Source organism: Tachyglossus aculeatus, chromosome 22, assembly GCF_015852505.1.
Source record: "Tachyglossus aculeatus isolate mTacAcu1 chromosome 22, mTacAcu1.pri, whole genome shotgun sequence".
In the NCBI taxonomy this organism is placed as follows: Eukaryota; Metazoa; Chordata; class Mammalia; order Monotremata; family Tachyglossidae; genus Tachyglossus; species Tachyglossus aculeatus.
Genome location: NC_052087.1, coordinates 56,880,475 through 56,907,425, shown reverse-complemented (window position 1 = coordinate 56,907,425; position 26,951 = coordinate 56,880,475). Strand labels below are relative to the sequence as shown.

The 26,951-nt window shown below is 48.0% G+C and overlaps 1 protein-coding gene and 1 non-coding gene across 2 annotated transcripts in view; one reads left to right on the top strand and one right to left on the bottom strand.

Moving 5' to 3' along the window:
- TSPAN32 (tetraspanin 32) overlaps nt 1-26,531 on the bottom strand; it is a 40,610-nt gene extending 14,079 nt beyond the window's left edge. The window contains exons 1-4 of the mRNA XM_038764021.1: nt 26,466-26,531; nt 20,805-20,919; nt 13,996-14,093; nt 5,087-5,161 (exon numbers count right to left, since the gene is read on the bottom strand). Coding sequence (XP_038619949.1) covers nt 5,087-5,161; nt 13,996-14,093; nt 20,805-20,919; nt 26,466-26,531 — 354 coding nt within the window. The remainder of the gene's footprint in view (nt 1-5,086; nt 5,162-13,995; nt 14,094-20,804; nt 20,920-26,465) is intronic.
- TRNAQ-CUG lies at nt 25-96 on the top strand. Its single transcript has one exon. It is a non-coding gene; the product is annotated as a tRNA-Gln (tRNA).
- Nucleotides 26,532-26,951: the final 420 nt, after the last annotated feature.

Sequence of the window (26,951 nt, the reverse complement as noted above, 5' to 3'; positions counted from 1 at the left end):
CACAAGTAAAGTGAAGGGAGTAAGGGCCCCATGGTGTAATGGTTAGCACTCTGGGCTCTGAATCCAGTGATCCGAGTTCAAATCTCTGTGGGGCCTTAATCCTTTTCACCTGTGTATATGTTTGTACATATTTATTACTCTATTTATTTATTTATTTTACTTGTACATATCTATTCTATTTATTTTATTTTGTTAGTATGTTTGGTTTTGTTCTCTTGTCTCCCCCTTCTAGACTGTGAGCCCGCTGTTGGGTAGGGACTGTCTCTATGTGTTGCCGACTTGTACTTCCCAAGCGCTTAGTCCAGTGCTCTGCACATAGTAGGCGCTCAATAAATACGATTGATTGATTGATTGAGCCACGCTGCTTCTCTAACAGAGACTGATGGACACAGAGACAGAAACAGATGGGGAGATGGAGAGAGAGACAACGAGCAACTCAGACCCCCGGGTTCACGGTGGACCAGAAAGGGTCGTGAGGGGCCGGGGTTGGAGGAGAAGGAGGAGTGGAAAAGAGCCCGGGCTTTGGAGTCAGAGGTCGTGGGTTCTAATCCCGGCTCCGCCAAGTGTCAGCTGGGTGACTTTGGTCAAGTCATTTCACTTCTCTGGGCCTCAGTTACCTCATTTGTAAAATGGGGATGAAGACTGTGAGCCCCCAGTGGGACAACCTGATCACCTTGTAACCTCCCCAGCGCTTAGAAAGGTGCTTTGCACATCATCATCGTCATCATCAATCGTATTTATTGAGCGCTTACTACGTGCAGAGCACTGTACTAAGCGCTTGGGAAGTACAAATTGGCAACATATAGAGACAGTCCCTACCCAACGGTGGGCTCACAGTCTAAAAGGGGGAGACAGAGAACAAAACCAAACATACTAACAAAATAAAATAAATAGGATAGATATGTACAAGTAAAATAAATAAATAAATAGAGTAATAAATATGTAGAACCATATATACATATATACAGGTATATATATATATATATATACACAGGTATGCAGGTATATATATACACATAGTAAGTGCTTAATAAATGCCATTTAAAAAAAAGCATCTTTGAGGGGTCAAGGTTATCCTCTAGACTGTAAGCTCGTTACGGGCAGGGAATGTCTTGGTTATTCATTCATTCATTCATTCAATTGTATTTATTGAGAGCTTACTGTGTGCAGAGCACTGGACTAAGTGCTTGGGAAGTACAAGTTGGCAACATATATATTTATATATATAAATACATATTATTCATATATCATATATTTTGTAATTATGTTATCATATATAATATAATATAATATAAAATGTATAATATATTATAATTATATATTATATATATTGTTGTATCATGCTCTTCCAAGTTCTTTGCCACGATCATTCAGTGGCTAGAGCCCAGGCCTGGGAGTCAAAAGGTCATGGGTTCAAATCCCAGCTCCCCCACTTGTCGGCTGTGTGACTTTGGGCAAGTCACTTCACTTCTCTGGGCCTCAGTTCCCTCATCTGGAAAATGGGGATGAAGACTGGGAGCCCCCCGTGGGACAACCTGATCACCCTGTAACCTCCCCAGCGCTTAGAACAGTGCTTTGCACATAGTAAGCGCTTAATAAATGCTATCATTATTATCTCTAAAATGGGGATTGAGACCGTAGGCCCCACGTGGGATGGGGACTGTGTCCAACCCCATTTGGTCATATCTACCCCAGCGCTTAGAACAGTGCTTGGCACATAGTAAGTGTTTAACAAATGCCATCATCATCATCATTATTATTATTATCATTATTATTATTATTATGTGGCCATGGAATTGTTACAGGTCGGAGACGACTCAACAGCATGACAATGTCCATCCCCACAGCACTTGTGTCCGTGATCTGTCATTTTACATTTCTTTGTATGGATGTCTGCCTCCCCCCCTTACCCCGCCTCTAGACTGTGAGCTCCTTCATCATCAATAGTATTTATTGAGCGCTTACTGTGTGCAGAGCACTGTACTAAGCGCTTGGGAAGTACAAATTGGCAACATCTAGAGACAGTCCCTGCCCAACAGTGGGCTCACAGTCTAAAAGCTCCTTGTGGGCAGGGAACGTCCTTGTTTATTGTTGTATTGTTCTTTCGTTCATTTCATTCAATCATATTTATAATAATAATAATGATATTTAATAATGGCATTTATTAAGCGCTTACTATGTGCAAAGCACTGTTCTAAAGCGCTGGATTTGTTAAGCGCTTACTATGTGCAAAGCACTGTTTGCAGAGCACTGTACTAAGCGCTTGGAAAGTACAATTCGGCAACATAGTGCTTAGTACAGCACTCTGCATGTTGCTGACTTGTACTTCCCAAGCGCTTAGTACAGTGCTCTGCACACAGCAGGCGCTCAATAAATACGACTGAATGAATAAATGTGATTGAATGAATGAATGAATGAACAAGACTCCCTCCAAGCGCTTGGTACAGTGCCCTGCACGCAGTAAGTACTCTATAAAGGCAAGTCACTTCACTTCTCTGTGCCTCAGTTACCTCATCTGGAAAATGGGGATTAAGACTTTGAGCCCCATGTGGGACAACCTGATTGCCTTGTATCTCCCCCAGCGCTTTGAACAGTGCTTGGCATATAGTAAGCGCTTAACAAATACTATTATTATTATTAATACGATTGATTGATTGATTCTGAGAAATCTTGCTCTTATCAAGCCATACCTACACCCGAGGAGGGGGGAAAGGATGGGGAGTTCATGGGTAGAGGGGAGACCCCAAGTAGGGATAATTAATCCCCAAGGGGTCCAAACTGTCATCCAGTGAGTTTCTAGACTGTGAGCCCACTGTTGGGTAGGGACCGTCTCTATATGTTGCCAACTTGTACTTCCCAAGCGCTTAGTACAGTGCTCTGCACACAGTAAGCGCTCAATAAATACGAATGACTGATTGATTAAATGCAAAGCAGTGTGGCGTAGTAGATAGAGCCTGGGCCTAGGAGTGAGGAGGACCTAGGCTCTAATCTTGGCTCCGCCACTCGTCTGCTGTGTGACCTAGGGCAAGTCACTTCACTTCTCTGGGCCTCAGTTGCCTCATCTGGAAAATGGGGATTAAGATCATGAGCCCCATGTGGGACATGGACTGCATCCGACCTGATTATCTTCTATCTGTCCTAGTGCTTAATATAGTGACTGGCACATAGTAAGGACTTAAAGATGCTAAAAAAAAAGCAATCAATCAATCAATGGTATTCATTGAGTGCTTACTGTGTGCAGAGCATTGTACTAAGCACTTAGGAGAGTAATAATAATCATAATAATTGTGGTTTTTGTTAAGCGCTTACAGTTACCTCATCTGGTAACTACGTGGCTCAGTGGAAAGAGCACGGGCTTTGGAGTCAGAGGTCATGGGTTCGAATCCCGGCCACTTGTCAGCTGTGGGGCCTTGGGCAAGCCACTTAACTTCTCTGTGCCTCAGTTACCTCATCTGTAAAATGGGATTAAGACTGTGATACCCACATGGGACAACCTGATCACCTTGTATCCCCCAGTGCTTAGAACAGTGTTTTGCACATAGTAAGCGCTTAATAAATGCCATTATTATTATTATTATCTGTAAAATGGGGATTAAGACTGTGACCCCCACGTGGGACAACCTGATCACCTTGTAATAATAATAATAATAATAATAATAATAATAATGATGGCATTTGTTAATCAATCAATCAATCAATTGTATTTATTGAGTGCTTACTGTGTGCAGAGCACTGTACTACTACTACTACTAATAATAATGATGGCATTTGTTAATCAATCAATCAATCAATTGTATTTATTGAGCGCTTACTGTGTGCAGAGCACTGTACTAAACACTTGGGAAGTACAAGCTGGCAACACATAGAGACAGTCCCTACCCAACAGTGGGCTCACAGTCTAGAAGGGGGAGACAGAGAACAAAACCAAACATACTAATGAAATAAAATAAATAGAATAGATATGTACAAATAAAATAAATAAATAAATAGAGTAATAAATATGTACAAACACTTACTAAGTAAGCACTTACTATGTGCCAAGCACTGTTCTAAGCGCTGGGGAGGTTACAAGGTGATCAGGTTGTCCCACAGGGCGCTCACAGTCTTCATCCCCATTTTACAGATGAGGGAACTGAGGCCCAGAGAAGTGAAGTGACTTGCGCAAAGTCACACAGCTGACAATTGGCAGAGTCGGGATTCGAACTCATGACCTCTGACTCCAAAGCCCGGGCTCTTTCCACTGAGCCACGCTGCTTCTCATGTCATGATTACCTTGTATCTATCCCAGCTCTTAGAACAGTGCTTTGCACATAGTAAGCGCTTGACAGATACAATCATTATTATTATTATATGCCAAGCACTACACTAAGCGCTGTGGTGGATACAAGATAATCAGATTGGATGCAGTCTCTGTCCCACCTGGCAGTGTTCATCCCCATTTTACAGTTGAGGTAACTGAGGCACAGAGAAGTGGAATAATAATGTTGGTATTTGTTAAGCGCTTACTATGTGCAAAGCACTGTTCTAAGTGCTGGGATAGATACAAGGTAATCAGGTTGTCCCACGAGGGGTTTACAGTCGTCATCCCCATTTTCCAGATGAGGGAACTGAGGCCCAGAGAAGTGAAGTGACTTGCTCAAAGTCACACAGCTGAAAAGTGGTGGAGCCGGGATTTGAACCCACGGCCCCTGACTCCAAAGCCCGGGCTCTATCCACTGAGCCATGCTGCTCCTGGGAATGACTTGCCCAAGGTCACATAGCAGACGGGTGGCAGAGGCGGGATTAGAACCCATGACCTTCTGATTCCCAGGCCCGGGCTCTACCCAGTAGGCCAAAAACGCAGAGTTGGTAGCCACGTTTCCTGCCTGCAAGGAGCTTACACTCTAGAGAGGGAGACGCACGTTGATAGAAATAAGCCTGAATATTATTTCTCGCACTCCCTGAGGTGGAAGTTTTGGGGTGGAGTAGCCCCCAGCCCCGGGACCCCCAGCCCTGGGAGGGTATTTATTCATTCAATCGTATTTATTGAGCGCTTACTGAGTGCAGAGCACTGTACTGAGCGCTCGGGAAGTACAAAGACGCTCACCTGGCTGCGGTTGATGTGTCTCCAGAAGGCCACCTGGATCAGAGTGCAGAACACGAGCGCGAAGCACAGGAAACCCTGGAGGGACAGAGGGGAGCATCTTCGGTACTTTGCAGAAAAGAAGTGGGTATCTGGGTTAATAATATTAATTGTGGTATTTGTTAAGCGCTTACTATGTGCCATGTCTCTATATGTTGCCAATTCGTACTTCCCAAGCTCTTAGTACAGTGCTCTGCACACAGTAAGCGCTCAATAAATACGATTGATGATGATGATGATTCATTCAATCATATTTATTGCCAATTGTATTTGTGTGCCAAGCACTGTACTAAGCGCAGGGGTGGATACAAACAAATCAGGTAGGACACAGTCCCCGGGGCTCACGGTCTTAATCCTCATTTTACAGATGAGGGAACTGAGGCCCAGAGAAGTGAAGTGACTTGCCCGAGATCACACAGCAGACAAGTGGTGGAGCAGGGAGGAAAGAGCCCGGGCTTTGGAGTCAGAGGTCATGGGTTCAAATCCCGGCTCCGCCGCTTGTCAGCTGTGTGACTTTGGGCAAGTCACTTCACTTCTCTGGGCCTCAGTTACCTCATCTTTAAAATGGGGATTACGATTGTGAGCCCCACATGGGACAACCGGATCACCTTGTATCCTCCCCAGTGCTTAGAACAGTGCTTGGCACATAATAAGCACTTAACAAATACCAAAATTATTATTATTATTATTATTATTATTATTATTATAACCCATGCCCTTCTGACTCCCGGGCTCTAGCCACTAGGCCATGCCCTCCTCTGTTTCTCTGTGTCTGTCTCTCCACCTCACGGCCTTCCTCCCGGTCTTTCCCCTTCACAACTAGCTTCCCTGTCTCTTCACCTCACAGTCTACTTCCCTACCTCTCCCCTTCTCAACTAGCTTCGCCGTCTCTCCAGCTCACAGTCTATTTCCCTGTCTCTCTACCTCCCGGTCCACCTCCCTGTCTCTCTGTCTCATGGCCTGCCTGCCTGTTTCTCCACCTCACGACTCCCACCTTGTCTCTCCATCACACAGCTGTCTCCGTCTCTCCACCTCACAGCTGCCTCCGTCTCTCCGCCTCACGGCCTTCCTCCCTGTCTCTCACCTCACAACTCGCTCCTCTGTCTCTCTCCCTCCCTGTCTCCCCACCTCACGGCCAGCATCCCTGTCTCTTCACCAATCAATCAATTGTATTTATTGAGCGCTTACTATGTGCAGAGCACTGTACTAAGCGCTTGGGAAGTACAAATTGGCATCACATAGAGACAGTCCCTACCCAACAGTGGGCTCACAGTCTAAAAGGGGGAGACAGAGAACAGAACCAAACATACCAACAAAATAAAATAAGTAGGATAGAAATGTACAAGTAAAATAAATAAATAAATAAATAACTAGAGTAATAAATATGTACAACCATATATACAGGTGCTGTGGGGAAGGGAAGGAGGTAAGATGGGGGGATGGAGAGGGGGACGAGGGGGAGAGGAAAGAAGGGGCTCAGTCTGGGAAGGCCTCCTGGAGGAGGTGAGCTCTCAGCAGGGCCTTGAAGGGAGGAAGAGAGCGAGCTTGGCGGAGGGGCAGAGGGAGCAGGGCATTCCAGGCCCGGGGGATGACGTGGGCCGGGGGTCGTTGGCGGGACAGGCGAGAGTGAGGTACAGTGAGGAGATTAGTGGTGGAGGAGCGGAGGGTGCGGGCTGGGTAGTAGAAGGAGAGAAGGGAGGTGAGGTAGGAGGGGGCGAGGGGATGGACAGCCTGGAAGCCCAGGGTGAGGAGTTTCTGCCTGATGCGCAGATTGATCGGTAGCCATTGGAGGTTTTTGAGGAGGGGAGTGATATGTCCAGAGCGTTTCTGGACAAAGATAATCCGGGCAGCAGCATGAAGTATGGATTGAAGTGGAGAGAGACACGAGGATGGGAGATCAGAGAGAAGGCTAGTGCAGTAGTCCAGACGGGATAGGATGAGAGCTTGAATTAGCAGGGTAGCGGTTTGGATGGAGAGGAAAGGGCGGATCTTGGCAATGTTGCGGAGCTGAGACCGGCAGGTTTTGGCGACGGCTTGGATGTGAGGGGTGAATGAGAGAGCGGAGTCGAGGATGACACCAAGGTTGCGGGCTTGTGAGACGGGAAGGATGGTAGTGCCGTCAACAGAGATGGGAAAGTCAGGGAGAGGACAAGGTTTGGGAGGGAAGACAAGGAGCTCAGTCTTCGACATGTTGAGCTTTAGGTGGCGGGCGGACATCCAGATGGAGATGTCCTCGAGGCAGGAGGAGATGCGAGCCTGGAGGGAGGGGGAGAGAGCAGGGGCAGAGATGGAGATCTGGGTGTCATCAGCGTAGAGATGATAGTTGAAGCCGTGGGAGCGAATGAGGTCACCAAGGGAGTGAGTGTAGATTGAGAACACCACTCAGCCTTCCTCAGTTTCTCCACCTCCCGGCCTTCCTCCCCGTCTCTCCACCTCACAGTCTACCTCCTTATCTCTCTCCTTCTCAACTAGCTTCCCTGTCTCCCCACCTCACAGTCTATCTCCCTGCCTCTGTCTTGTTGCCTGCCTGTCTCTCTCTCCACCTCTCATCTTCCGCCTTGTCTCTCCATCTCCCAGCTGCCTCCATCTCTCCACTTCATAACTAGCTTCCCTGTCTCTCCATCTCACAGTCTACTTCCCCATCTCTCCATCCCACGGCCTTCCTCCCTGTCTCTCCACCTCACAACTAGCTTCCCTGTCTCTCTCCATCTTACAGTCGTCTACCTCCCTGTCTCTCCATCTCACAACTACCCTCTCTGTCCCTCTACCTCACAGCCATGTCTCTCCGTCTCACAAATAGTCTCCCTTACTGTCCACCTCAGCCTGTCTCTCAGTCTTAGTCTCTGTGTGCCGCCAGAATCATCATCATCATCAATCATCAATCGTATTTATTGAGCACTTACTATGTGCAGAGCACTGTACTAAGCGCTTGGGAAGTACAAATTGGCAACATAGAGACAGCCCCTACCCAACAGTGGGCTCACAGTCTAAAAGGGGATAATAATAGCATTTGTTAAGTGCTTACTATGTGCCAAGCACTGTTCTAAGCACTGGGGAGGATACAAGGTGATCAGGTTGTCCCACTTGGGGCTCACAGTCTTAATCCCCATTTTACAGATGAGGTAACTGTCAGTTACCAGAGAAGTTAAGTGACTGGCCCAAGGTCACCCAGCTGAAAATAGGCGGAGCCGGGATTCGAACCCATGACCTCTGACTCCAAAGCCCGTGCTCTTTCCAATGAGCCAGCAGAGCCTATAGCACAGGAGACGGCCCCCGGCACATAGCTCAGCACCAAAAAGCAGCATGGCTTAGTAGAAAGAGCCCGGGCTTGGGAGTCAGAGGACGCGGGTTCTAATTCCACTGTTCTGCAGTGTGACCTTGGGCAAGTCACTCCACTTCTCTGGGCCTCAGTTCCCTCATCTGCAAAATGGGGATGAAGACTGTGAGCTCCACGTGGGACAACCTGATTACCTTGTACCCCCCTTAGTGCTTAGAAATGTGCTTGGCACATAATAAGCGCTTAACAAATACCATCATTATTACTAGAGAAGCAGCATGGTTCAGTGGAAAGAGCACGGGCTTTGGAGTCAGAGGTCATGGGTTCAAATCCCCAATCCACCAATTGTCAGCTGTGTGACTTTAGGCAAGTCACTTAACTTCTCTGTGCCTCAGTTCCCTCATCTGTAAAATAGGGATGAAGACTGTGAGCCCCCCCGTGGGACAACCTGATCACCTTGTAACCTCCCCAGTGCTTAGAACAGTGCTTTGCACATAGTAAGTGCTTAATAAATGCCATTATTATTATTACTTAACTTCTCTTTGCCTCAGTTCCCTCATCTGTAAAATGGGGATGAAGATTGTGAGCCCCCCGTGGGACAACCTGATCACTTTATTTTTTAAAAAAATAGCATATATTAAGCGCTTACTATGTGCAAAGCACTGTTCTAACCGCAGGGGAGGTTACGGGGTGAACAGGTTACCCCACCTGGGGCTCACAGTCTTCATCCCTATTTTCCAGCTGAGGGAACTGAGGCCCAGAGAAGTGAAGTGACTTGCCCAAAGTCACGCAGCTGACAAGTGGAGGAGCTGGGTAACCTCCCCAGCGCTTAGAACATTCATTCATTCATTCAATCGTATTTATTGAGCGCCTACTGTGTGCAGAGCACTGTACTAAGCGCTTGGGAAGTCCAAGTTGGCAACATATAGAGACGGTCCCTACCCAACAGCGGGCCCACAGTCTAGAAGAACAGTGCTTTGCACATAGTAGGTGCTTAATAAATGTCATTATTATTATTATTATTACTATATTATTATTATTATTAGAAAGGGGCTGTATTGCGGGGGAAAGTTTGATTGCGGGGACGTGACGCCCCCTGGCGGCGTCTGGTCCCTTCGCCAACGGCCGGGGGAACGTACCACCTGCAGGGGGCGCGGGGGAGCGGGCCGTACCATTATTCACGGAACACGGGGGACAGCAGCACTTACAAGAGTGGCAGGGGAGCGTACCACTTTCAGGGAACGCGGTGGGGGGGGAGCGGACTGTACCATTGTTCACGGAACACGGGGGAGCGCATCACTTTCAAAGGGCGCGGGAGAACGTACCACTTTCAGGGAACGCGGGGGGAGAGGACCGCTCTCACTGAACGCGGGGGGGTGGGGGGAGCGTACCACTTTCAGGGGACGCGGGGGAGGATAATAATAATAATAATAATAATATCGGTATTTTTTAAGGGCTTACTATGTGCCAAGCACTGTTCTAAGCGCTGGGGTGGATACAAGGTGATCAGGTTGTCCCACGTGGGGCTCCCAGGCGTCATCCCCATTTTACAGAGGAGGTCACTGAGGCCTAGATAATAATAATAATAATAATAATAATAATAATAATAATAATAATAATAATAATAATAATTGTTAAGCGCCTACTATGTGCCAAGCACTGTCCTAAGCGCTGGGGTGGATACAAAGTGATCAGGTTGTCCCACGTGGGGCTCCCAGGCTTCATCCCCATTTTACAGAGGAGGTCACTGAGGCTTAGAGAATAATAATAATAATAATAATAATAATAATAATAATAATAATAATAATAGTGGTATTTGTTAAGCGCTTACTATGTGCCGAGCACTGTTCTAAGCACTGGGGTGGATATGAGGTGATCAGGTTGCCCCACATGGGGCTCCCAGGCTTCATCCCCATTTTACAGAGGAGGTCACTGAGGCCTAGAGAATAATAATAATGGTGGTGGTATTTGCTAAGCGCTTACTGTGTGCCAAGCACGGTTCTAAGCGCTGGGGTAGATACAAGGTGATCTGGTTGTCCCACGTGGGGCTCTTAGTCTTCATCCCCATTTTCCAGAGGAGGTCACAGAGGCCTAGAGAATAATAATAATAATAATAATAATAATAATAATAATAATAATAATAATAATAATAGTGTTTGTTAAGTGCTTACTATGTGCCAAGCACTGTTCTAAGCACCGGGGGAGATACAAGATAATTGGGTTGTCCCACGTGGGGCTCACAGTGTTCACCCCCATTTGACAGATGAGGGAACTGAGGCACAGAGAGGTTAAGTGACTTACCCAGAGTCAAACAGCTGACAAGTGGCTGAGCCGGGATTAGAATCCATGACCTCTGACTCCCAAGCCCGGGCTCTTTCCACTAAGCCACACTGCTTCTCTAATAATAATGCTGGTTATTTGCTAAGCGCATACTATGTGCCAAGCACTGTTCTAAAGCTCTGGGGTAGATACAAGGTGATCAGCTTGTCCCACGTGGGGCTCACGGTCTTCATCCCCATTTTACAGATGAGGTCACTGAGGATGAATAGTAATGACAATAATAATAATAACTGTGGTACTTAAGCGCTTACTATGTGCCAGGCACTGTACTAAGCGCTGGGGTAAATCCAAGCATATCAGGTTCATTCAATCATTTATTGAGCGCTTACTGCATGCAGAGCACTGTACTAAGCGCTTGGAAAGTACAATTCAGCAATAAGGAGAGGCAATCCCTTCCCACAACTGGCTTACAGTCTCTAAATTTGACCCAATCCCTTTCATCATCATCATCATCAATCGTATTTATTGAGCGCTTACTATGTGCAGAGCACTGTACTAAGCGCTTGGGAAGTACAAATTGGCAACATATAGAGACAGTCCCTACCCAACAGTGGGCTCACAGTCTAAAAGGGGGAGACAGAGAACAAAACCAAACATACTAACAAAATAAAATAAATAGAATAGATATGTACAAATAAAATAAATAAATAAATAAATAAATAAATAAATAAATGTCCCACATGGGGCTCACAGTCTTAATCCTCACTTTACAGATGATGCGACTGAGGCACAGAGAAGTGAAATGACTTACCCAAGGTCACACAGTAGACAAGTGGCAGAGGCTGGATTAGAACCCATGACCTTCTGATTCCCAGGCCCAGGCTCTAGCCACTAGGCCATGCTGCTTCTCAACGAATGCTGAGTAATTATATTAATAATAGTAATAATGATGATGGTATTTAAGTGCTTACTACATGTCAGGCACTATACTAAGCGCTGGGGTGGATACAAGCAAATCGGGTTGGACACAGTCCCTGCCTCGCATGGGGCTCACAGTCTTAATCCACAATTAATCTTCATTTAATTTAGAGAAGCAGAGTGGCTCAGTGGAAAGAGCACGGGCTTGAGAGTCAGAGGTCATGGGTTCGAATCCTGACTCCACCACTTAGCGGCCGGCTGACTTTGGGCAAGTCACTTAACTTCTCTGGGCCTCAGTTCCCTCATCTGTAAAATGGGGAGTAAGACTGTGAGCCCCCCGTGGGACAACCTGATCACCTTGTAGCCCCCCCAATCAATCAATCAATCAATCGTATTTATTGAGCACTTACTTGTGCAAAGCACTGTACTAAGCGCTTGGGAATTACAAGTTGGCAACATATAGAGACAGTCCCTACCCAACAGTGGGCTCACAGTCTAAAAGCGCTTAGAACAGTGCTTTGCACATAGTAACTGCTTAAAAAATACCATCATCATCATCATTTAATCCTTAATCCTAGTGAAGCAGCATGGCGTAGTGGAAAGAGCCCGGGTTTGGGAGTCAGAGGTCATGGGTTCTAATCCCGACTTTGTCGCTTGTCAGCTGTGTGACCTTGGGCAAGTCACTTCCCTTCACTGGGCCCCAGTGAGCACCCTGGCTCCATGGCAAGAGCCTGGCCTTTGGAGTCGGAGGTCATGGGTTCAAATTCCGGCTCCGCCACTTGTCAGCTGTGTGATTTTGGGCAACTCAATTCACTTCTCTGGGCCTCAGTGATCTCATCTGTAAAATGGGGATTAAGACTGTGAGCCCCACGGGGGACAACCTGATCACCTTGTAACCTCCCCAGAGCTTAGAACAGTGCTTTGCACATAGTAAGCATTTAATAAATGCCATTATTATTATTATTAATAATAATAATAAAATAGGGATAAAGACTGTGAGCCCCAGGTGGGACAACTGGATCACCTTATAACCTCCCCAGTGCTTAGAACAGTGCTTGGCACATAGTAAGCGCTTAATAAATGCCATTATTATTATTATTCTTAATAAAATGGGGAAAAAGACTGTGAGCCCCAGGTGGGACAACTGGATCACCTTGTAACCTCCCCAGTGCTTAGAACAGTGCTTGGCACACAGTAAGCGCTTAATAAATGCCATTATTATGATTATTATTCTTAATAAAATGGGGATACAGACTGTGAGCCCCAGGTGGGACAACTGGATCACCTTGTAACCTCCCCAGTGCTTAAACCAGTGCTTGGCACATAGTAAGCGCTTAATAAATGCCATTATTATTATTATTCTTATTCTTAATAAAATGGGGATAAAGACTGTGAGCCCCAGGTGGGACAACTGGATCACCTTGTAACCTCCCCAGTGCTTAAACCAGTGCTTGGCACATAGTAAGCGCTTAATAAATGCCATTATTATTATTATTATTCTTAATAAAATGGGGATAAAGACTGTGAGCCCCAGGTGGGACAACTGGATCACCTTGTAACCTCCCCAGTGCTTAAACCAGTGCTTGGCACATAGTAAGTGCTTAATAAATGCCATTATTATTATTATTCTTAATAAAATGGGGATAAAGACTGTGAGCCCCAGGTGGGACAACTGGATCACCTTGTAACCTCCCCAGTGCTTAAACCAGTGCTTGGCACATAGTAAGCGCTTAATAAATGCCATTATTATTATTATTATTATTAATAAAATGGGGATAAAGACTGTGAGCCCCAGGTGGGACAACCTGATCACCTTGTAACCTCCCCAGTGCTTAGAACAGTGCTTGGCACATAGTAATAATAATAATAACGATGATGGCATTTGTTAAGCGCTTGCTATGTGCAAAGCACTGTTCTAAGCGCTGGGGGGGATACAAGGTGATCAAGTTGTCCCACGTGGGGCTCACAGTCTTAATCCCCATTTTTACAGATGAGGGAACTGAGGCTCCGAGAAGTTAAGTGACTTGCCCAAGGTCACACAGCAGACTTGTGGTGGAGCCGGGATTCGAACCCATGACGTCTGACTCCAAAGCCCGGGCTCTTTCCACCGAGCCACGCTGCTTCATAGTCAGCGCTTAATAAATGCCATTATTATCATTATTATTCTTAATAAAATGGGGATAAAGACTGTGAGCCCCAGGTGGGACAACCTGATCACCTTGTAACCTCCCCAGCGCTCAGAACAGTGCTTGGCTCATAGTAAGCACTTAATACATGCCACCACCATCATCATCATCATCATCATCACTAGGCTATGCTGTCCTAGAAGGGAGTTGATGGGGGGGCTACCCAGGCCTTAAGGGCCCCCCGCTCCCAGCAGTTCCCGATGCCTACTCACCCCGGCCACGAGACCGATGGCTTCTCTCACGGTCCCAGAGGCGCTCAGCACAGCGCCCAGGCCCAGCAATCCGGCCAAGCAGGTCCCCACGTAGAAGGCTGGAGTTGAGGGGAAGGAGAGAGAAGGAGTGATAAAGACGGTGGGGGCTTCTCAGGAAGCAGAGTGGGCTAGTGGAGAGAGCCTGTGCCTAGGAGTCATTTATTCATTCAGTCAATCGTATTTATTGAGCGCCTACTGTAATAATAATAATAATAATAATGGCATTTATTAAGCACTTACTATGCGCAAAGCAATCAATCAATCAATCAATCGTATTTATTGAGCGCTTACTGTGTGCAGAGCACTGTACTAAGCGCTTGGGAAGTACAAGTTGGCAACATATAGAGACGGTCCCTACCCAACAGCGGGCTCACAGTCTAGAAGGGGGAGACAGAGAACAAAACCAAACATACTAACAAAATAAAATGAATAGAAAGCACTAGTTCTAAGCGCTGGGGAGGTTACAAGGTGATCAGGTCGGGGGGCTCACAGTCTTCATCCCCATTTTACAGATGAGGTAACTGAGGCCCAGAGAAGTGAAGTGACTTGCCCAAAGTCACACAGCTGACAATTGTTGGAGCTGGGATTTGAACCCATGACCTCTGACTCCAAAGCCCGGGCTCTTTCCACTGAGCCACACTGCTTCTCTATTAATAATGACATTTATTAAGCACTTACTATGTGCAAAGCACTGTTCTAAGCGCTGGGGAGGTTACAAGGTGATCAGGTTGCCCCACGGGGGGCTCGTAATCTTCATCCCCATTTTACAGATGAGGGAACTGAGGCACAGAAAAGTGAAGTGACTTGCCCAAAGTCACACAGCTGACAATTGTTGGAGCTGGGATTTGAACCCATGACCTCTGACTCCAAAGCCCGTGATCTTTCCACTGAGCCACACTGCTTCTCTATTAATGATGGCATTTATTAAGCACTTACTATGTGCAAAGCACTGTTCTAAGCGCTGGGGAGGTTAGAAGGTGATCAGGTTGTCCCACGGGGGGCTCGTAGTCTTCATCCCCATTTTACAGATGAGGTCACTGAGGCACAGAGAAGTGAAGTGACTTGCCCAAAGTCACACAGCTGACAATTGTTGGAGCTGGGATTTGAACCCATGACCTCTGACTCCAAAGTCCGTGATCTTTCCACTGAGCCACACTGCTTCTCTATTAATAATGGCATTTATTAAGCACTTACTATGTAAAAAAGCACTGTTCTAAGCGCTGGGGAGGCTACAAGGTGATCAGGTTGTCCCACGGGGGGCTCACAGTCTTCATCCCCATTCTACAGATGAGGTAACTGAGGCACTGAGAAGTGAAGTGACTTGCCCAAAGTCACACAGCTGACAATTGGCAGAGCCAGGATTTGAACCCATGACCTCTGACTCCAAAGCTCTTTCCACTGAGCCACACTGCTTCCCCAGCTGTACTAAGCTGTACTTCTGTACAGCTGTACAAGCTGTACTTCTCAAGCTGTACTAAGCGCTTGAGAGAGTTCACTATAACAACATTCATTCTTTCATTCATTCATTCAATCGTATTTATTGAGCGTTTACTGTGTGCAGAGCACTGTACTGAGCGCTTGGGAAGTACAAGTCGGCAACATAGAGAGACGGGCCCTACCCAACAACGGGATCACGGTCTAGAAGGGGGAGAACAACACACACATTCCTGCCCACAGCGAGCTCACAGTCTAGAAAGGGAGACAGAAATTAATGAAATAAATTAACAAATAAATGAATTAATACACAGATAAATAAACAAGTCAGGACGATCTGGGTTCTAAGAATAAAAATAATAATTGTGGAATTTATTAAGCGCTTATGTCGTGCCAGGCACTGTTCTAAGTGCTGGGATGGATACAAGCAAATCGGGTTGGACGTGGTCCCTGTCCCACGGGGGGCTCACAGTCTCAATCCCCATTTTACAGATGAGGCAACTGAGGCCCAGAGAAGTGATGCGACTTGCCCAAAGTCACACAGCAGACACGAGGTGGAGCCGGGATTAGAACCCAAAGCTTTCTGACACCTGTCTATTTGTTTTGTTTTGTTGTCTGTCTCCCCCCTTCTCGACTGTGAGCCCATTGCTGGGTAATGACCGTCTCTATAGGTTGCCGACTTGGACTTTCCAAGCGCTCAGTACAGTGCTCTGTACACTGTATATAGGGAAGCAGCGTGGCTCAGTGGAAAGAGCACGGGATTTGGAGTCAGAGGTCATGGGTTCAAGTTCCGGCTCCGCCACTTGTCAGCTGGGTGACTTTGGGCAAGTCACTTCACTTCTCTGGGCCTCAGTTACCTCATCTGTAAAATGGGGATGAAGACCGTGAGCCCCACGTGGACAACCTGATCACCTTGTAACCTCCCCAGTGCCTAGAACAGTGCTCTGCACATAGTATGCGCTTAACAAACACCATCATCATTATTATTGTTGAATGAAGGGAACTGTAAGCTCGTCCTCTAGACTGTAAGCTCATTGAGGACAGGGAATAATAATGATAATAACAATGGCATTTATTAAGCACTTACTATGTGCAAAGCACTGTTCTAAGCGCTGGGGAGGTTACAAGGTGATCAGGTTGTCCCACATGGGGCTCAGTCTTCATCCTCATTTTACAGATGAGGTAACTGAGGCCCAGAGAAGTTAAGTGACTTGCCCAAGGTCACCCAGCTGACAAGTGGTGGAGCCGGGATTTGAACGTTTCTGCTGATTTTTGATCCATTCATTCAATCGTATTTATTGAGCGCTTACTGTGTGCAGAGCACTGTACTACGCGCTTGGGAAAGTACAGTACAATAAACAGTTCTATTGTCCCCTTCCAGGCTCAGTGGAAAAGAGCCCGGGCTTTGGAGTCAGAGGTCACGGGTTCAAATCCCGGCTCCGCCAGTTGCCAGCTGTGTGACTTTGGGCAAGTCACTTCGCTTCTCTGGGCCTCAGTGACCTCATCTGTAAAACGGGGATGAAGGCTGTGAGCCCCCCATGGGACAACCTGATCACCTTGTAACCTCCCCAGCGCTTAGAACAGTTCTTTGCACATAGTAAGCGCTTAATAAATGCCATTATTATGCACATAGTAAGCGCTTAATAAATGCCATTATTATTCTTATTATTATTATTATTGTTACCATGCTCTGCACACAGTAAGCGCTCAATAAATACGATTGACAGACTGGCCGAGAATTCCCACCTCCTGCTTTGGGGCAGGGGTCGGACCCCAAGTCGTTGGGTTCCCTCTTCTCCCGGAGAGGGTGGCCCCTACACTCCCACACCATCATCATTATTATTGTTGAATGAAGGGAAGTCTAAGCTCGTCCTCTAGACTGTAGGCTCATTGAGGACAGGGAATAATAATAATAATGATAATAATAATGACATTTATTAAGCGCTTACTATGTGCAAAGCACTGTTCTAAGCGCTGGGGAGGGTACAAGGTGATCAGGTTGTCCCACGTGGGGCTCAGTCTTCATCCTCATTTTACAGATGAGGGAACTGAGGCCCAGAGAAGTTAAGTGACTTGCCCAAGGTCACCCAGCTGACAAGTGGTGGAGCCGGGATTTGAACGTTTCTGCTGATTTTTGATCCATTCATTCAATCGTATTTATTGAGCGCTTACTGTGTGCGGAGCACTGTACTACGCGCTTGGGAAAGTACAGTACAATAAACAGTTCTATTGTCCCCTTCCAGGCTCAGTGGAAAAGAGTCCGGGCTTTGGAGTCAGAGGTCACGGGTTCAAATCCCGGCTCCTCCAGTTGCCAGCTGTGTGACTTTGGGCGAGTCACTTCGCTTCTCTGGGCCTCAGTGACCTCATCTGTAAAATGGGGATGAAGGCTGTGAGCCCCCCGTGGGACAACCTGATCACCTTGTAACCGCCCCAGCGCTTAGAACAGTTCATTGCACATAGTAAGCGCTTAATAAATGCCATTATTATGCACATAGTAAGCGCTTAATAAATGCCATTATTATTATTATTATTATTATTATTATTATTATTATTATTGTTACCACGCTCTGCACACAGTAAGCGCTCAATAAATACGATTGACGGGCTGGCCGAGAATTCCCACCTCCTGCTTTGGGGCAGGGGTCGGACCCCAAGTCGTTGGGTTCCCTCTTCTCCCGGAGGGGGTGGCCCCTACACTCCCACACCCCCGGAAACTGGCGGAGGAGGGAAGGGGAGATAGTTGGGACCACAGAGAGGCGTCTAACCCACAAGCCCTCCCCCAGGCTTTGCTTGGGGCCTTATCAGAACTGGGGGTGTAAGGGGAGGGGAAAGGGAAGAGCCCCCGGAAAGGGAAGTTGGGACTTTTGTGGGCGACCGGGAGGAGCCGAGCGGGCAGGGCTGGGGAGAGACCGAACTGTACTTTCCAAGCGCTTAGTACAGCGCTCTAGCACCCAGAAAGCGCTCAATAAATACGACTGAATGAACGAATGAAAGGAGAGCCCGGGGAAAGGGGAAGGGGTGTGTGGGTGCCCACCAGATCATCATCAATCAATCAATCAATCAATCGATCGTATTTATTGAGCGCTTACTATGTGCAGAGCACTGTACTAAGCGCTTGGGAAGCACAAATTGGCAACACATAGAGACAGTCCCTACCCAACAGTGGGCTCACAGTCTAAAAGGGGGAGACAGAGAACAGAACCAAACATACCAACAAAATAAAATAAATAGGATAGAAATGTACAAGTAAAATAAATAAATAAATAGAGTAATAAATATGTACAACCATATATACATATATACAGGTGCTGTGGGGAAGGGAAGGAGGTAAGATGAGCGCTTACTGTGTGCAGAGCACCAGATTCACTCATTCATTCAATCGTATTTACTGAGCGCTTCCTGTGTGCCGAGCACTGTACTAAGCGCTTGGGAAGTCCAAGTCGGCGACGTCGAGTGACGGTCCCTACCCAACAACGGGCTCACGGTCTAGAAGGGGGAGACGGACGACAAAACAAAACATGTGGACGGGTGTCAAGTCGTCGGAATAAATGGAATTAAAGCTAAATGCACATCTTTAACAAATTAGAATAGTAAATATGTCCAAGTAAAATAAATGGAATAATAAATCTGTACAAACATATATACAGGGGCTGTGGGAGGGGAAGGAGGTAGGGTGGGGGGGATGGGGAGGAGGAGAGGAAATCAATAAATACGATTGATTGATTAATTGATTGATTGAAAAAGGGGGCTCAGTCTGGGAAGGCCTCTTGGAGGAGGTGAGCTCTCAGTAGGGCTTTGAAGGGAGGAAGGGAGATAATAATAATGACGGCATTTATTACGCGCTTACTATATGCAAAGCACTGTTCTAAGTGCTGGGGAGGTTACAGGGAGATCAGGTTGTCCCACGGGGGGCTCACAATCTTAATCTTAATCTTAATCTTAATCTGCAGCGTGGCTCAGTGGAAAGGGCACGGGCTTTGGAGTCAGAGGTAATGGGTTCGAATCCTGGCTCCACCAATTGTCAGCTGTGTGACTTTGGGCAAGTCACTTAACTTCTCTGTGTCTCAGTTACCTCATCTGTAAAATGGGGACTAAGACTGTGAGCCCCACGTGGGACAACCTGATCACCTTGTAACCTCCCCAGCGCTTAGAACAGTGCTTTGCACATAGTAAGCGCTTAATAAATGTCATCATCATCATCATCATCATCATCATCCTTTTAGACTGTGAGCCCACTGTTGGGTAGGGACTGTCTCTATATGTTACCAACTTGTACTTCCCAAGCGCTTAGTACAGTGCTCTGCACACAGTAAGCGCTCAATAAATACGATTGATGATGATGATGATCATCCCCATTTTACAGATGAGGGAACTGAGGCACAGAGAAGTTAATGCCCGGGGAGGACACCCTCTGGCCTCCACACCAGGTTCACACTTGTAATTTGTGTGACTGCTGACTGTCATCTGTGTGACTTTGGGCAAGTCACTTCACTTCTCTGGGCCTCAGTTCCCTCATCTGTAAAATGGGATGAAGACCGTGAGCCCCCCCCGTGGGACAACCTGATCACCTTGTAACCTCCCCGGCGCTTAGAACAGTGCTTTGCACATAGTAAGTGCTTAATAGATGCCATTATTATTATTATTATTATTATTATCATCTCTGGACCTCAGTTACCTCATCTGTAAAACAGGAATGAAGACCGTGAGCCCCATGTGGGACAACCTGATCACCCTGTAACCTCCCCAGTGCTTAGAACAGTGCTTTGCACATAGTAAGTGCTTAATAAATGCCATCATTATTATTATTATTATCTCTGGACCTCAGTTACCTCATCTGTAAAATGGGAGTGAAGACCGTGAGCCCCATGTGGGACAGGAACTGTGTCCAACCCGATTTCCTTGTATAATAATAATAATAATAATGGCATTTATTAAGCACTTACTATGTGCAAAGCACTGTTCTAAGCGCTGATAATAATGTCCGTCTCCCCTTAAGAACGGGAGCTCATTGTGGGCAGTATCCCCCCACTGCTTAGTACAGTACCTGGCGTACAATAAGCGTGTGGGCAGGGATTATCTCTCTTTATTGCTGAATTGTACTTTCCAAGCGCCTAGTCCAGTGCTCTGCACACAGTAAGCGCTCAATAAATACGACTGAATGACTGAACAAATACCATTATTAATGCTATTATTATTATTAGTTTTGGAGTCGGTGGATTCTAGAGGCGGGCCAAGGACAGGGAATCTGGCTCTGGGGAGGACCCCCACCCCTGACGCTTAGTACAGTGCTCTGCACACAGTAAGCGCTCAATAAATAGGATTGAATGAGCACTCACCGGCCGAGTGCAGGACTCTGTAAGAGCTGCCGTCCCTGGAGGCCCGGCTGAGGACAGTGAAGTGAGCTCCCGAGTGAGTGATGAAGGTGAGGATGGCCACAGAGAGTCCCAGGAGCTATGGGAGAGACGCCCACAGAGACATCGTGAGAGACATTCATTCACTCATTCATTTATTCGATCGTATTTATTGAGCCCTTACAGTGTGAGGAGCCCTGGCCTAAACATTTGGGAAAGTACGACACAACAAGAAACAGTGACATTCCCTGCCCACAACGAGCACACAATTGTATTTGTGGTTCATTCATTCATATTTATTGAGCGCTTACTGTGTGTGGAGCGCTGTACTAAGCGTTTGGGAAAGTAATTCTATAATTCTATTTATTCTGATAATAATAATGAGGATGGCATTTGTTAAGCGCTTACCATGCGCAAAGCACTGTTCTAAGCGCTGGGGAGGATACAAGATGTCAGTTGTTCCATGTGGGGCTCACAGACTTAATCCCCCTTTTACAGGTGAGGTAACTGAGGCACAGAGAAGTCAAGTGACTTGCCCAGAGTCACACAGTGGACAATTGGCAGAGGCGGGATTTGAACCCATGACCTCTGACTCCCAAGCCTATGCTCTTTCCATTGAGCCACGCTGCTTCTCTGATATTAACACGTCTACTTGTTTTGTCTTGTTGTCTGTCTGCTCCTTCTAGACTGTGAGCCTGTTGTTGGGTAGGGATTGTCGCTGTGTGTTGCCGAATTGGACTTTACAAGCGCTTAGTACGGTGCTCTGCACACGGTAAGTGCTCAATAAATACGATTGAATGAATGAATGAATGAATGCCAATTCGTACTTCCCAAGTGCTTAGTACAGTGCTCTGCACATAGTAAGCGCTCAATAAATACGATTGATGATGATGATGATGATGATGAATGAATGAAAGTAGGGCGCAACAAAAAAAAGTGACATTCCTTGTCTACAGTGAGCTTACAATCGTATTTATTGTTCATTCATTCATTTAGTTGTATTTATTGAGCGTTTACTGTGTGCGGAGCACTGTACTAGGCTTTTGGGAAAGTACATCACAACAAAAAACAGTGACATTCCCTCCCCACAACGAGCTTACAATCGTCTTTATTGTTCATTCATTCATTCAATCGTATTTATTGAGTGCTTTCTGTGTGCAGCACTGTACTAAGTGCTTGGGAAGTACAAGTTGGCAACATATAGAGCCATATTAAGTGCTTAGTACAGTGCTCTGCACACAGTAAGAGCTCAATAAATACGACTGATGATATAGAGACGGTCCCTACCCAACAGCAGGCTCACAGTCTTCATTCATTCAATCGTATCTATTGAGCGCTTACTGTGTGCAAAGCACTGTACTAAGTGCTTGGGAGAGGACAGCACAGCGACAAATGGACACATTCCCTGCCCACAACAGTCTAGAGGGAGAGACACAGACAGAGACCCCAAGTGGGAGGGAAACTCGGTGTCTAAGCTATCCACCCCTCTGGACCGTGAGCACATTGTGGGTGGGGAATGTGTCTGTTTTTTGTAATAATAATAATAATAACAATAATAATAATAATAATAATAATACTATTTGTTAAGTGCTTACCATGTGCCAAGCACTGTTCTAAGCACTGGGGAGGTTACAAGGTGATCAGGTTGTCCCACGGGGGGGTCACAGTCTTCATCCCCATTTTACAGATGAGGGAACTAGACTTTGAGCCCACTGTTGGGTAGGGACCGTCTCTATATGTTGCCAACTTGTACTTCCCAAGCGCTTAGTACAGCGCTCTGCACACAGTAAGCGCTCAATAAATACGACTGAATGAATGAATGAACTGAGGCGCAGAGAAGTGAAGTGACTTGCCCAAAGTCACCCAGCTGACAGTTGGCAGAGCCGGGATTTGAACCCATGACCTCTGACTCTCAAGCCCGGGCTCTTTCCACTGAGCCACGCTGCTTATCCCGATCCCTACCCTTTTCCCAGCCGGGGGTGGGGGAGGAAGGCTGGGGAGGGAGGGTCCCCAAGTGCACCCCCCGGCCCTTCTCCGGACCACCGAGAGCAGTACAGTCCAGGCCCGGGAGTCAGAAGGTCATGGGTTCTAATCCTGACCCCGCCACTTGTCTGCTGGGTAACCTTGAGCCAGTCACTTCACTTCTGAGTTCCCTCATCTGTAAAATGGGGATTGAGATTGTGAGCCCCATGTGGGACAAGGAGTGTGTCCATCCTGTTGGCCTTGTACTCACCCCAGCTCTTAGTACAGAGCCTGGCACGTAGTAAGCGCTTAACAAATACCACTCTGCCGCTCACCTCCTCAATGGGCCTCGTTCTCGCCTGTCCCGCCGTCGACCCCCAGCCCACGTCCTACCTCTGGCCTCGAATGCCCTCCCTCCACACATAATAATAATGATGGCATTTATTAAGCGCTTATCACGTGCAAAGCACTGTTCTAAGCGCTGGGGAGGTTACAAGGTGATCAGGTTGTCCCACGTGGGGCTCACAGGCTTAATCCCCATTTGACAGATGAGGTCACTGAGGCACAGAGAAGTTAAGTGACTTGCCCAAGTCACACAGCTGACAACTGGCGGAGCCGGGATTTGAACCCATGACCTCTGACTCCAAAGCCCGGGCTCTTTCCACCGAGCCATGCTGCTTCTCATCCACCAAGCTAGCTCTCTTATAATAATAATGGCATTTATTAAGCGCTTAATATGTGCAAAGCACTGTTCTAAGCGCTGGGGAGGTTACAAAGTAATCAGGTTGTCCCATATGTGGCTCACAGTCTTAATCCCCATTTTACATATGAGGTAACTGAGGCACAGAGGTAACTGAGGCCCCTTCAAAGCCCTACTGAGAGCTCCCCTCCTCCAGGAGGCCTTCCCAGACTGAGCCCCCCCTTTTCCTCTGCTCCTCCTCCCCATTGCCCCCCTTCCCTCCATCCGCCGTACCCTCTTCCCCTCCCCACAGCACTTGTGTATATTTGCACACATAAGAGCCCGGGCTTGGGAGTCAGAGGTCATGGGTTCTAATCCCGGCTCCGCCGCTTGACAGCTGTGTGACTTGGTGCAAGTCACTTCACTTCTCTGGGCCTCAGTGACCTCATCTGTCAAATGGGGACGAAGACTGTGAGACCTACGTGGGACAACCTGATCACCTTGTGTCCACCCCAGCGCTTAGAACAGTGCTTGGCACATAGTAAGCGCTTAACAAATACCATTATTATTATTACTCTACTTTATTAATGATGTGTATATAGCTATAATTCTATTTATTCTGATGGTATTGACACCTGTCTAGTTGTTTTGTTTTGTTGTCTGTCTCCCCCTTCTAGACTGTGAGCCCATTGTTGGGTAGGGCCCGTCTCTATATGTTGCCAATTTTTACTTCCCAAGCGCTTAGTACAGTGCTCTGCACACAGTAGGCACTTAATTAATACAAGTGATTGAATGAATGAATAATAATAATAACAGTCCTTGGCATATAGTAGCAGCATGGCTCAGTGGAAAGAGCATGGGCTTTGGAGTCAGAGGTCATGGGTTCGAATCTCGGCTCTGCCACATGTCTGCTGTGTGACCTTGGGCAAGTCACTTGACTTCTCTGAGCCTCAGTTACCTCATCTGTAAAGTGAGGATTAAGACTGTGAGCCCCACGTGGGACAACTTGATCCCATTGTATCCCCCCAGTGCTTAGAACAGTGCTTTGCACATAGTAAGCGCTTAACAAATGCCATCATCATATAGTAAGCGCTTAACGAATACCGTGATAATTATTATTACCTCCCCATGTCCAGCCCCAGAAGACCCCAACCCTGGGGATTGGGCGGCGAGGGGAGGGGATCGAAAAGCAGCGTGCCTCAATGGAAACAGCCCGGGCTTGGGAGTTAGAGGTCATGGGTTCTAATCCCGACTCCCCCACATGTCTGCTCTGTGACCTTGGGCAAGTCTCTTCACTTCTCTGAACCTCAGTGACCTCATCTGTAAAATAGGGATGAAGACTGTGAGCCCCCCATGGGACAACTTGATCACCTTGTATCCCCCCGCAGCGCTTAGAACAGTGTTTGCACTTAGTAAGCGCTTAACAAATGCTATTATTATTATTATTATTATTATTATTATTATTATTATTATTATTATTATTATTCCAGCTCCTAACCCACCCACCCATCTTGGGGAGGAGGGAGGGGCTCCGGAGATGACCGCAAGCGGCCCGGCTGAGTTCTCCCGATAAACCGCTCCCCAAGCACGCCCTGTCTGGCCTGGCCTGGTCCGGGTGGTCCTGTGCCCCCACCCCCCTCTTCCCCTTCCCCCCAACTCCTATCGGCCCCCCTCTCCATCTCTCTGCCCTCCCCCAACTCAGCTCCCCAGTTTACCGCCCCCCACCCCAGCTTCACTCCATCCGGCCTTCTGAGCTCCCAGGACCCCCCAGAGCCCCCCTGGACCCCCTGGATCAATCAATCAATCAATCATATTTATTGAGCGCTTACTGTGTGCAGAGCACTGTACTAAGCGCTTGGGAAGTACAAGTTGGCAACACACAGAGACAGTCCCTACCCAACAGTGGGCTCACAGTCTAAAAGACTGGATCCCTGACCCCCTGAGCCCCCCGGAACCCTGAGCGCCCCAAGCCCCCTGGACCCTCGCGGATCCCTGGCCCCCGGACCCCCCGGACACTCCTCGGGCCCCCCAAAGACCCCTAGACCCCTCCAGGTCCCCAGACCCCCCAGATCCCCCTGGACCTCTTCAGGTCCCCAGCCCCCAGACTCCCCCAGACCTCCCAGACCCCTCCAGGTCCCCCAAACCCCCTGGACCTCCCCAGGTCCCCCAAACCCCCTGGACATCCCAGGCCCCCAGCCCCCAGACTCCCCCAGCTCCCCCAAACCCCCTGGACCTCCCCAGGTCCCCAGCCCCCAGACTCCCCCAGATCCCCCAGACCCCCCCAGGTCCCCCAACCCCCCTGGACACCCCAGGTTCCCAGCCCCCAGACTCCCCCAGCTCCCCCAAACCCCCTGGACCTCCCCAGGTCCCCAGCCCCCAGACTACCCCGGACCCCCCAAGCCCCTGGTCCCCAAAACCCCCTGGACCCCCCAGGTCCCCAGCCCCCAAACCCCCCCGGGTCCCCCAGACCCCCCCAGGTCCCCCAAATCTCCTGGACCCCCTCCAGGTCCCCAGCCCCCAGATCCCCCCCAATCAATCAATCAATCAATCGTATTTATTGAGCGCTTACTGTGTGCAGACCACCGTACTAAGCGCTTGGGAAGTCCAAGTTGGCAACATCTAGAGGCAGTCCCTACCCAACAGTGGGCTCACAGTCTAAAAGGGGGAGACAGAGAACAAAACCAAACATACAAACAAAATAAAATAAATAGAATGGATATGGACAAGTAAAATAAATAAATAGAGCAATAAATATGTACAAACATATATACAGGCCTCCTAGCCCCCTTGCCCCCCAAACCCCCTGGATCTCCAACCCCCAGACACCCCCCCCCGGACCTTCCCAGAGCCCCCCCAGGGTCCCCTGGACCCCAGACCTCCCAGACCACCCTCCTCGAACCCCCCGGACCCCAAAGCCCCCCGGACCCTGGGCATCCCCTTCCTCCAGATCCCCAGGGCCCCCCCCCCAGACCCCTTCAGAGCCCCCCGAGCTCCCCAGCGGGTACCAGGACGAAGAAGCAGGTGGTCAACAACTGGCATTTGGTCCCTCGGACCCGGCACTGAGCCCCCATATCGTCTGCCCGGCCGATCCCCCTGCCCAGGCCACGGAGAAGCAGAGACAGAGACAGAGACGGGGGGCGGGGACCCCCGGGACCCCCCGGAAACCTGGGCAGGGAGAAGGAGGGGGCAGAAAGTGGGAGGGGGCAGAGAGGGAGAGGAGCAGCCTGTAGTGGCCAGAGCCCGGGCCTGGGAATCAGAAGTCTTGAGTTCTAATTTCTACTCCGCCACGTGTCTGCTGTGTGGCCTTGGACAAGTCAATCAATCAATCACTCAATCAATCAATCGCATTTATTGAGCGCTTACTGTGTGCAGAGCACTAGACTAAGCGCTTGGGAAGTTCAAGTTGGCAACATAGAGAGACGGTCCCTACCCAACAGGGGGCTCACAGTCTAGAGGGGGGTGACAGAGAACGAAACCAAACATATTAATAA